This window comes from Sus scrofa, chromosome 16, assembly GCF_000003025.6.
Source record: "Sus scrofa isolate TJ Tabasco breed Duroc chromosome 16, Sscrofa11.1, whole genome shotgun sequence".
NCBI lineage: Eukaryota > Metazoa > Chordata > Mammalia > Artiodactyla > Suidae > Sus > Sus scrofa.
In genome coordinates this window covers 33,704,960-33,717,973 of record NC_010458.4, presented here as the reverse complement: position 1 = coordinate 33,717,973, position 13,014 = coordinate 33,704,960, and the positions used below count along the sequence as shown (strand labels likewise).

The following is a 13,014-nucleotide window of genomic DNA, read 5'->3' as shown; positions in this document are numbered from 1 at the left end:
CCTAAACTTGATATTAATTTATGAATGTGAGTTTAGACATGTTAGTATATCAGAAGTGGCCACAGAACATATGCTGAGCTTTAAAAAACACTGCAGATGAAACACTTACTTTAGCTAAAAAATAGGAGGTACATATTTGGAACTTTTAAAAATAAAATTTATGTCTGAAGATTCCAACATCAGTTTAAGGCAGTCACAAATGTAATAAATCCTAAATATATTTCAGGCCCAATTTCCAACCTTCAGACTGTATTTACAAAGCTCCACTGTAATAAAATATACTGAAAAGAAAAGGGGATCACAGCTTTTTCTTTTAGTGATATAAAAAATTCTCATAAAATGTATAAGAATTCCTTAAATTAGTGTGGCTCTTTCGCCAACAGTTGTTACAAATGAAGTTTCTCTGGCATTGTTGAGTAAGAAAGAAAGAATTCTGAATCCTCTCTAGTATCAGACTACCGTCCTCTAAATTGTCAATGTTTCAGGCATAAGAACAGCATCGACTTGAGTTATAGGAGCATAATTTAACCATTTAACTCTCCGATTAAGAATAACAAAGACAACCTCAACATACCAGGAACTAGGCCTACATTTTTAATCTTCATAAAAATCATTTCATACGTGGTTAATACAGACATTCCCGTAATTCCATGGGCTGAACTAGAATCTTCCTCCGGCCATATCAGCGGGCGCTGATAAGATTTCACTTGGTCCCCACTGGATCCTTTACTTCCACCACCAGAATTCCGTCATGACAGAGGGTGGCAGACAAATCTTTGGTTTCAATGCCGTCCGGCAGTTTATACTGTCTCGTGAAGCTTCTGGAGATAAAACCATGCTCATCCATCCTGGTTCCATGTTGAGCCTTGATCAGCAGCCAGCCTTCGAAGGTCTGAATGATGATATCTTCGGGGAGGAACTGGACCACGTCCAGCAGGATCTGGAAACGGCATTCGCCTTTCTGGGGCGGCCCCTCCGCGGCGGAGTCCACTGGGGGAGCCTGAGTCGCCCTGGCTTTCCCCAGGTCCAAGGTGGTTGGCCCAGGCAGAGCATATAAAGCGTGATCCAGCCTGCAGTCCTCCAGACCTCGAGCTTCAAATTCCTCCTCGTATCGCACTGGAGTCTCGATGAGGTGCCTCAAGATGATTTTTGCCATTGTGGAGGCAAAGCCAGCATCCAACAGCTTCCACCGTCTGCGGGGTCGGTGTTGAACCCTTGCAGTTGGCAACTGACTAGATGGTCTCCGGGAGCCGCTCTTCTTTATAACCCAGCGCAGACGCAACCCTTTAATTAGGCCTGAATCACAGTGCGGCACGCTGCCTCTTGTCTTTTCACTCCCGCTGACAATGAACGGCTATTTTTAGGGCAGGTTTTTAAGTTGCTTTTAGCACACAGCCTGCTCCAGCCGCCGAGTCAAGGATTGCCCTTACGTTCTCAGTTATCCTTGCCAAGTGCGTCTGCCTGCTTCCCCCGAGAGAAGAGAACAGAAACAGTACTTGAGAGATAATCTGAGTGAGTGCTCTGTCCTTGTGAACTAGTGATCTAAGCAACTATGACTTCTGAGAACAGTCCAGAGATGGGCACTCATCTTATGATATGAGCTAAAACGGAATTAATCCTAGTCTGCAAGTGCAAGGCTGGGGCGGAGGTGAATTCAGTTGTAATTGATTAGCAATTAAGATACACACACACACACATTCAAACCTCAAACATTCAATAAACGCTTAGCCCTCTGTCCTATGTATTTACTTTCATTTCATCCTTTAATCTATTATCCTTAAGTGACATCTGAGCCGTGCCATCTGGTTTGTTACATTTGACTCATCAAAAATGAGATGAGATGACTAGTCATGATATCCAGCCTTGGATGGGGGTTGGACAGGCACAGAATGGGGTGTCTTAGCAAGGGAAATAGAGATCACGGGAAGAGAAAAATGTTAAAACTTCGAAGTCTTTGATATTAAAGCCCAAACAACTAAAGATTAATGTAGTTGCAGCTCTGCTGTTGAATTGGCAAAAATAAATAACATGTAATTTCTTAATTACAACACCCTTACTATTAAACTCACACTGAAAAAGAATGAGGCAACTCTTTATCCACTGCTATAGAAGGATCTCCAAGACAAGTTAAACACAAAAGTCCAGAACAGCATTTAATATGCTAGTATTTACTCTTTTTTTTTTTAATAAGTAGGTATTTGCTTGTATAAATAGAATCTGTCCGAGAGCAGTTGTCCACGAAGATGGTAAGAGAGTGAGGGGGAGGCAGGAGCTGGGGGGTGTCTTGCTTGTCACTATAAGTACATCTGTGCTTTTTATTTCTGCAGTGTGTGTGTGTGTGATATGCATACACACAAGAACATTTTAAGTATAGAAAACTTCTTTTCCACAGAGGTATTTTCTGGAATGGGTAGACTCCAGAATACCTTTCCTTAAAACACATACCCATTTCCTTAGAACGAAAAAAGATCTACCAAAGTTAAAAATCAGAAAACAGAAGGGAATATTCTCCTTTAGCTCTTTTTTATTACTCTAAAAACATGTGTGGACATTTTGGTATATATTTAAGAAGAGGCTCTAATCATACTGTTCACACTCAGCTTTTTTGACTTGCATTTTGCAGGTTGGTGAACCTCCAGGGGAAAATGTGCTCTTTGAGATTTAATGTCCCCTGGCTCATAAAACATTGCAGGTGTTTTCATCTGTGCCACTCTGAGTGGTGAGTCAAAACCAACTCACTCTCAGTGGCAGGAAATAATTAAGATACTAAGGATTTGGCTTGAAATTGCTGGAAATGGGATTCCTGCTGTGATACAGTGTGTTAATCTTCCAGCCTTGTCTCAGTGACAGCTGGAATTCAATCCCTGGCCCAGGAACTTCCATATGCCACAGGTGAGGCCATAATAGATAGATAGATAGACAGACAGACAGAAAGAGTCACAGCAAAATTGAGAATAAGGTACCTAGTTTTTCCATAAACCCCCTGTCCCCACCTGCATAGCCTCTCCCATTATCAACATCCCCACCAGAGTGGTGCATTTTGTTGCAACTGACATGACAATTATCCAAAGACAATAATTTACATTAGGGTTCACCCTTTGTCTTGCACCTTCTATGAATTTGCACAAAGGTATAATCACATGTATCCACCCAAATAGTATCCTACAGAGAAATTTCACTGCCCTAAAAATCTTCTGTGCTCCAACAGTTCATCTTCCCTCCCGAAACCCCTGCTAACGGCTGTAAAAAATGTCTATCTAAAAAACGAAAACTGCTCTAAAAAGCAAATTCTGTTTTTTAAAAAATACTAGAAAGATGCCCGTGGGGTGAGCAGAGAAAAGTGCCTCCAGCTAGTCTTATGGTTTCTTACCTCAGTGATCTCTAAAATAGTCGAGGAGGATGTTAGTGCTTGTCTGAGTGAGTTGCTAAAGTTAAAAAGGAGCATCCGCATTTCTTTTTTTTATAGTTCTTTATTTTTTTAATTTAATTTTATTGGAGTATAGTTGACTGATAATGTTGTTTTAGTTTCAAGTGTACAGCAAAGTAAATCAGTCATACAGATGCATACATCCATTTTTTCCCATATAGCTTATTACAAACTATTGAGTAGATTTTCCTCTGCTATATAGTAGGATTTTGTCAATCATCTACTTTATACAGTAGTGTGTATATTTTATTCCCACCCTCCCAATTCTTCCCTCGCCCCAACAGCTTCACCTGTGGTAACCATAAGATTGCTTTTGAAATCTGTGTGTTTGTTTCTATTTTTCAAACAAGCTTTTTGGGGGGTATCATTTAAATTAGATTCCAAATATAAGTAGTATCATAAGATATTTGTCTTTGTCTGTCCAGCTTCATTCACTGTGATAATCTCTAGGTCCACATATGTTGCTATAAATGGCATTACTTCATTATTTTTATGGCTGAATAATATTCCATTGCGTATATGTACCACATCTTCTTTATCCATTCCTCTGTCGATGGACATTTAGGCTGCTTCCATGTCCTGGCTATTGTAAATAGTGTTGCAATGAACACTGGGGTGAGTGTATCTTTTTGAATTAGAGTTTTCTCTGGATATATGCCCAGGAGTGGGGTTGCTAGATCACATGGTAATTCTAGATTTAGTTTTTTTTTTTTTTTTTTTGTCTTTTGTCTTTTTGTTGTTGTTGTTGTTGTTGTTGTTGCTATTTCTTGGGCCGCTCCTGCGGCATATGGAGGTTCCCAGGCTAGGGGTCCAATCGGAGCTGTAGCCACCTGCCTACGCCAGAGCCACGTCTGCAACCTACACCACAGCTCATGGCAACGCCGGATCGTTAACCCACTGAGCAGGGGCAGGGACCGAACCCGCAACCTTGTGGTTCCTAGTCGGATTCGTTAACCACTGCGCCACGACGGGAACTCCTAGATTTAGTTTTTTAAGGAGCCTCCATAGTGTTCTCCATAGTGGTTGCACCAATTTATATTCACACTCAGCTGTCCCGGAGTGGGGGAACCTGGCTCTGCTCCCTCCCCCACTACCTAGGATTCCCTTGACCCTTCCCTTCTCCTCCTCTGGGCTTCTTTCCAACCACTTACCCTTTTCTTGATGTTCTCTAGTCTCTCACTGTCCACAGGCGCTTCTCCATCAGCCTAGAGTCAAGTGTGCCCCATCCTTTAAAAACAGAAGACATTCTATTCCTTATGTCACTGCCTAGCTAATTCTTCCATCTCTTCCCAGCCCAACTGCTTGAATTTGTAGCCTGTATTCAACAGTCGCTTGCTGCTGCAAAATAATTTCTGCCCTACCTCCGACTCTGCCCTGCATGAGGTCAAGGTCAGACTTGCTGTCAATTCTATATTTTAACCTTATCTTCCTTAATCTCTTCAGCATTTGACACAGGCCTCTCAGCAGGAAAGAATGTGAACTATTTTTGCCTTAGCTCTATCAAGAGGACAGTGGAGTTTTCTCTTATCCTATTCCATGCATTCTCAGTGGGGCAGTATCACCTTTAATGGGGAAAAATTGGTTCCATGAAGCAAAAAAAAAAAAAAAAGAAATCCTCATCGTCTAAGACTACAAAAAGTCTTAGCTGTTAGATAATGGATTGTGATCCCCCAAGAGTATAAAAACAGACATATAAAATATGTGTGGTATTAAAATTTCATGAGAGGAGTTCCCTGGTGGCTCTGCTGGTTGAGGATCCAGTGTTGTCACTGCTGTGGCTCTGGTTGCTGCTAAGGTGCAGATTCAATCCTTAGTTCAGGAACTGCCACATGCTGTGGGCACAGCCAAAAGAATTTCATGGGGGAAAGGGAGGAGAAATCAGGTGAGAAGTGTTTTAAAAGACTCCTGGGGGTGGGGGATGGTACAAATAACAAAAAAGGTGAGAGGCACAGTTCATGAATTGCTTGTCCAGAATCCCCCAGCCCAGGAACTCATTGGGGGATTTCAATACCTACTAGACTTGGAGTCCAAGAAGTTTCCCTAGAAAGAGTGATACTGGAGTTCCTGTCGTGGCTCAGTGGTTAACGAATCTGACTAGGAACCATGAAGCTGTGGGTTTGATCCCTGGCCTTGCTCAGTGGGTTAAGGATCCTGTGTTGCCATGAGCTGTGGCATAGGTCAAAGACATGGCTTGGATCTGGCGTTGCTGTGGCTGTGGTGTAGGCCAGTGGCTACAGCTCTGATTTGACCCCTAGCCTGGGAAACTCCATATGCCATGGGTATGACCCTGGAAAAGACAAAAAGACAAAAAATAAATAAATAAATATAAATAAATAAATAAAATAAAGAAAAAAATTTTAAAAAAAAAGAAAAAAGTTAAAAAAAAAAAAAAAGAAAGAGTGATTCCTCAGCCTGAGTAAGAGGATGACTGAGGGGAAAAAATGGAGCTTTGAGCAAGGAAGGGAAGGGGGGTTGAGTGTTTCCCATAACAGAATGGCAGATTCCAGGGCCTGAGCCAGAAGAGAATATACTGTAATGAGTGGACAAAAGGACACGGTATGGCCACAGTGCAGACCACAAGGTAGGAAGTGGGAAAATGAGGCTGGAGAGGCGAGCAGCTCAGGAAAATCATTGCATGTCATCTTTGTTGGGGAAAAAAGATTTTCAAATTTCCACCAGTTGCTCTAGAATCCTTGTTTTAGAGTAAACACTAATTTTTCTCTTTGTAATCAAAGGGGCCACTGAAATTTGGGTGCTTTTCTCCCCCTCAAATTAAAGCTTAGGTTCCATTCTAGAATATTGGGGTTAACTTTATGAAGACCTAGATCAGTGTCTTTTTTACTTTTCTCACTATGCCCATAGTAAGAAACATATGCAGCCTCACCAGTGAACACAGGTAAACACACACTGGGCACAAAATGCTCAGCTTTGCTATGTGTGATGTGCTCTGATGCTCTCTATTCAATTCCATTTAGCTCAACATGAGCCATGCAACAGAGTAAATTGATTTCACAGCCCACTGTTTGAAAAACACTTTTTTTTTAAAGTTTTATGTCATTTTACCTCAATTTTTTAATTTATTTTTTAATGTTTTAAATTATTTATTATTTTTTAAATTACTCAATGAGTTTATTACATTTATAGTTGTACAATGATCATCACAATCCAGTTTTATAGGATTTCCATTCCACAACCCCAGTGCATCCCCCCACCCCCTGAAATGTCTCCTTTGGAAACTATAAGTTTTTCAAAGACTGTGAGTCAATATCTATTCTGCAAAGAAGTTCATTGTGTCCTTTTTTCAGATTCCACATGTCAGTGAAAGCATTTGATGTTGGTGTCTCATTGTCTGACTGACTTTACTTAGCATAATTTCTAGGTCCATCCATGTTGCTAAAAATGTCAGTATGTCATTCCTTTTAATGGCTGAGTAATATTCCATTGTGTATATGTACCACATCTTCTTCTTCTTCTTTTTTTGTCTTTCTGTCTTTTTTAGGAACGCACCTGTGGCATGTGGAGGTTCACAGGCTAGGGGCCTAATCAGAACTGTAGCCACCGGCCTATGCCAGAGCCCCAGTAATGCCAGATCCGAGCCACGTCTTCGAGGTACACCACAGCTCACAGCAATGCCGGATCCTTAACCCACTGAGCAAGGCCAGGGATCGAACCCAAAACCTCATGGTTACTAGTCAGATTTGTTAACCACTGAGCCATGACGGGAACTCCTGGACCACATCGTCTTGATCCACTCCTCTGTTGATGGACATTTAGGTTATTTCCATGTCTTGGCTATTGCAAATAGTGCTGCACTGAACATTGGAGTACATGTGTCTTTTTTTGTTTGTTTGTTTGTTTTTGGTCTTTTTGTCTTTTCTAGGGCTGCTTCTGTGGCATATGGAGGTTCCCCGGCTAGGGGTCTAATCGCAGCTGTAGACGCCAGGCTACATCAGAGCCACAGCAACGCGGGATCTGAACTGCATCTGTGACCTACACCTCAGCTCATGGCAACGCCGGGTCCTTAACCCAATGAGCAAGGCCAGGGATTGAACCTGAAACCTCATGATTCCTAGTCATATTCGTTAACCACTGAGCCACAACAGGGACTCCACGGAGTACGTGTGTCTTTTCAAGTCATGGTTTTCTCTGGATAGATGCCCAGGAGTGGGATTGCTGGATCAAATGGTAGTTCTATGTTTACTTTTCTGAGGGATCTCCATACTGTTTTCCACAGTAGTTGCACCAATTTACAATCCCACCACCAGTGTACTAGGGTTCCTTTTTCTCCACACCCTCTCTAGCACTTATTGTTTGTAGACTTTTTGATGCTGGCCATTTGGGCTGGTGTAAGGTGGTACCTCATAGTGGTTTTGATTTGCATTTCTGTATTAATGAGTGATATTGAACATCTTTTCATGTGTTTTTTGGCCATCCATTTGTCTTCTTTGGAGAATTGTCTGTTTAGATCTTCTGCCCATTTTTTGATGGGGTTGTTTTGTTTTTTGGTATTGAGCTGCAGAAGGTGTTTATAAATTGTGGAGATGAATCCCTTGTCAGTTGATTCATTTGCAAAGATTTTCTCCCATTCTGTGGGTTGTCTTTTCATTTTGTTTAGGGTTTCCTTTGCTGTGCAGAAACTTTTAAGTTTAATTAGGTCCCATTTGTTTACTTTTGTTTTTACTGTCATTACTCTAAGAGGTGGATCTGAGAAGATGTTGCTGTGGTTTATGTCAGAGGGTGTTTGGCCTATGTTTTCCTTTAAGGGTTTTATAGTATCTAGTCTTCTATCTAGGTCTTTAATCCATTTTGAGTTTATTTTTGTGTATGGCGTTAGGAAGGAAAAACACTAACTTTATACATTATTAAGCAAGGTAGTTTATCATCTTTGTGTGGTGAGTTTCCCCTCTGCAGGGAGCCCATGATGGTCTCCATTGGTTTCTCTTCTGCAGCTGCCATGAGATGCTGAGTAAGTAGGAAAGCAAGAGGTGCAGGAGAGTGGACAGCAAGGCTTGTGTCAAGTGCTGAAGAGGTTAAGGAAGATAAGGATGGATCACAGACTTAGCAGCCAGGGTGTCCTTGACTTAACTAAGGAGAGCCAGAGGCCACGTAGGGCAAAGGGTGAACTGCAGTTGATTGGGGAGCATATGATGCATGTAGATCACAACTTGAAGGAGCTGGGTGGGAGTGGAGGGATGGAAAGGATTGACTAGAGGGTGACATAAGGTCTGCAAGGCTCATTTCGTTTTACTAAGTTTTTTTTTTTTTTAAGAAAAGTGACCATTTGGGGTTCCCATTGAGGCTCAGTGTGTTAAGGACCTGATGTTGCTTCTGTGAAGATGCGGGTTCAATCCCTGACCTCACTCAGTGGGTTAGGGATCTGGCATTGCCACAAGCCATGGCACAGATTTCAGATGTGGCTTGAATCAGGTATTGCTGTGGTTGTGGCAGAGGCCTCAGCTGCTTCTCTAGCCTGGGAACTTCCATATGCCAGAGGTGTGGCAGAAAAAAAAGGAGGAGAAGGAGAAGAAGGAGAAGGAAGAAGGATGAAGAAAGAGAGAAAGAAAGAAAGAAAGAAAGAAAGAAAGAAAGAAAGAAAGAAAGAAAGAAAGAAAGAAAGAAAGAAAGAAAGAAAGAAAGAAAATCATTAGCCTGACAAAAGAAGAGAAATGGTTGCAAGGGGTCTGATGAGCCACAGTTGTTGGAATCCAAGACCTGAATGGCCAATATCCTGCTTTAAATATTCCTTTTAAACAAAGTAGTTGTTTTATGTCATCCTCAAATCATGAGTAAGGTTTTGTTCAGCATTACACTCTGGTGTCAACTAGGCTTTTGGGGGGTTAAGGAAGGGATTGTACCAAGTTTTGGGTAAACCAGAGCAAAGGGCCCCTACTGCCTGGAGAAGCAGTAATGAGATGGAAGCCATCTGGAAAGAGATTTTAAAAAGCGACCCAAAAGTTAGAACATATGTACCTGCCTAGAGGAGTCCTAAAAGCATGTGAATGGAAATTTGTACCTTGTTGCAGTCTTACAGGCCCAAGGGTTCTGGAGAAGCCTATGGCCATGAAGGAGTTTACATTTTAGATAGAGGCTATACTAAGCACAAATACCTTTTAACAGGGTTGGAGAGGATGGAGGCAGTAATCTTCCTAAGACACTGCCTTCATCACCCCAACCAACCTCTGGTCAAATACTTGCGTGGTTCTAGGCTCTCTCATATGAACACTGTTGTGGTTGTACATTCCGATCTTGGCTATTCTTTCTAACCTACACATATAGGATTTCCTCCATCACATATTCCTAACTCTTTGGTCTGGGAGTCCTATTCCCACCAATATGACTGAAAGGTAGGTGGGAGGCCATACTTTCTGGGGCTGCTCCATATGATCCCTGTCCTCCAGACACTCCTTCTCTTTCTCTCTCTCTCTCTCTTTTTTCCTCTCATGCTATTTCTTGCAGTCAGGATGCTATAGTAGACTGAATAATATCCATCTCCCCACTCCCACCACAAAGATGTTTATGTCCTAACACCTGGAATTTAGAAAAGTTTCCCTTAAATGGCAAAGACCTTGCATAAGTGATTAAATGAAGGGTCTGGAGGATTACTACTATCCTGGAGTATTTGGATAAGCCCCAGATGTCATCACAAGGGTCCTTAAAAGAGAGAAAAGGCAAAGGGAGAGTTAACACACGCATACAGGGGAGAAGGCAGTGTGAAGACAAAGCAGAGGGAGAATAGAAGATGCTGTTCTTGGAGTTCCCGTCATGGCTCAGTGGAAACAAATCTGACTAGGAACCATGAGGTTTTGGGTTCAATCCCTGGCCCCGCTCAGTGGGTTAAGGACCTGGTGTTGCTGTGAGCTGTGGTTTAGGTCACAGATGCGTCTCAGATCTGGTGTGGCTGTGGCTGTGGTGTAGGCCAGCAGCTGTAGCTCCGATTAGACCCCTAGCCTGGGAACTTCCATATGCCACGGGTGCACCCCCCCCCCCTGCCCAAAAAAGGAGAGAGAGAGAATAAGATGCTGTTCTTGAAGACTGGAGTGATGTGGTCACAACACAGCAAGACATTTCCTCAGCCCTTAGAAACTAGAAGAGGCAAAGAACAGATTCTCCCTGGAGCCTCCAGAGGGCGCTCCTCTCGCTGACTCCTTGACTTTGGACTGCTGGCCTGAATGAATGTCCATTGGCTTAAGTCACACAGTAACTTGTAATTTATTACAACAGTCATGAAACTTATACAGATGCCTTCATCCTTATCCTACTCCTAATGCTCAAAATCTGTTCTTCCATAAGGCTCAACTCCATGCTCCTTCTCTCTGTGAGTGCTCATATTTCATCAGCCGAAAGCAATTTCCTTGTACTTCTTGGGTATGAAGTTCACCTGGCACCTTACAAACTCCTGAATCTAATTTTATGCATTTTAAAGCAAGACACTCTTCTAGGAATCATGGGAGATATAGCAAGTGTTCAAGAATTGATGAATGAGAAAAGCTTTGAAAGATTCCACTAGTTAAATTGGTTCATAACATGCTCATGAAGCTTCAGGTCCACAACTCAAAAGAGATTACTTATAAGATGCTTCTGTGCTGGAGTGAGGTTCATCTGGCCCTGTTCATGGGGGACCAGAAGTGAGCCCCCATTGTGTTCATTCTGCCTTCCCCAAGTCCTTCCTGTGGGGTTCACCAAGGCATCCACACTCAGGTTTGTCCCTACTTCTGCTCCTAAGTCTGTTATAACCAAGAACTCATCAACAGCCTCAGCTCACTATCACAGGGACCCACTTCAAAGTGACCTTCCCGGACCTGGCAGAGCCAGCCACTGGGAGTCTGCCAATCCTCCTGAGTCTCCAGCCAGATTCCAAATTTGAGTTGGAACTGGCCAATTCTTGGAGCTGGCCCCATTCTTAAAGCTGAACATTGGCCAGTATTTTCTGCTCTCTTTGCTTTCTTCCCCGCCAAGTACCACAGTCCCTCTTAAGGCCCGGATCCTGTTTTGAATCTTAGCCAATGGCTGTGTCCAGGGGACCCATCTAAAGCCCACCTGTTCTTTCTCTAGGCATGGATCCTAGTGTCTATGCCCTCCACCTGCTATCTTGGCTCTACCAGGCTGTCTGGTTTGTGGTTTAAAACAGAACCTGGGATCCTCGGCTGCCATGGAATGATGGTCTGTAGCCATCACTCAAGCAGCTATGCTTTTGCTTAGTAGTGGAGCCTGCAGTGTAGCTGGCAACCAGCCACATAGCATCCTACCTACCCTGCCTCATCCTCCTTTCTCTGACATGGGTTTTCTGAGCATCAGTGGACTTCATTCCTAAACTTGGAGCCAAGTCTCTGTACTTGGACCCACCTTAACCAACAGATCCACTGCTTCATAGTGGTTAAGAACATAAACTAAGCATGTGTCCTCTGGCACATTGCTTCACCTGAGTGTGTTTCAATTTCCTTATCTCTAAAAATGGGCAAAATTAAGAGAACCAGGGACATTGGGAAGACTGGATATGATTCTGGCCATAAAGCATTTCTTCCATAAGGCATTGTGCTAAGTGATCAGTAAATATAGGTGTTTGTGGTGGTTTCTCCAAACCACAAGCGGGCTGGGCATTTGAAGTTATTTGGTGCCTATCAAAACCTTTAATCCAATTTCTCAGCTACTCTTTAGAATCCTCATGAAAACACATATACATCTAATTTTCTTGGGCAATACAGGTTACTGAAACCCAGATGGTACTTACATGGAATACATTATAAAATCTTGGACACAGAAGAATGATTTTGACTGTCACTGAGTATTTGGTGCAAGGTTTCTACCTCCAAAATAGGATCAATCCAAGCAGCTGTCTTTGGCTCATGTTCACACTCCCATTTGAAGAGGTGGTTTATAAGATATCATAAGCTCCTTTCAGCTGCTAAGCCAAAAAATCAAGGCATGACATATTAGTTTCACACTTGAAAGTAGCAGAGACCTCAGGATCTCCACTGAGCTGTAACACTAAATCCAGACTTGGTTGTCATGCAATGGTCTGAAAGAGTGGTTTCATATTTTCATGTGATAACTGCCCTCTGGTGGGAGAGGCTAGAATTACACTCATAAAAGACTAAAAATAACTGAAATTCTAATTGAGCAACTCATTCCTCTTGGCTTTTGACTCCGTATTCCAAATAAAGATCCTCATACACTGAGCTCATTCCACTATTTGTTCTAACCCTTGCATCTTTTAGATCCTTTGTATTGGGGCAGGGGAGCAGTATAAGGATTGGGAAACTTTTGTAGAATAAATTTGATCCCTTTCTTTCTGGTTGAAAACTACCAAGCATCAACTTTGCTGATTACATAAATGTACCTAAAGAGGCATCATAACACTGTGATTAAAGGAACAGTTTTTAGGGACATAAAGACCTAAATTTGAATCCTCAATCTGCTTTTCTCTACCTGCTTGATCTAGAGCAAGTTGTAACCTCTCTAAGGTTTAATTTCTTCCTCACCAGGGTAATGGGGGAAATATGCATGTCTCTTGAGGTTGTTGTGAGGATCAGGAGAGAAATATAAAGCACTTAGAATATAACCTGTCATATAAGAAGTGCTCAAAAATA

The 13,014-nt window shown here is 42.3% G+C and overlaps 1 protein-coding gene across 1 annotated transcript; it reads right to left on the bottom strand.

The window, feature by feature from the left end:
• Positions 572-1,516, bottom strand: HSPB3 (heat shock protein family B (small) member 3). The gene has a single exon (XM_003133967.4). The coding sequence runs from the start codon at positions 1,154-1,156 to the stop codon at positions 704-706; it is 453 nt and encodes a 150-aa protein (XP_003134015.1). The 5' UTR covers positions 1,157-1,516; the 3' UTR covers positions 572-703.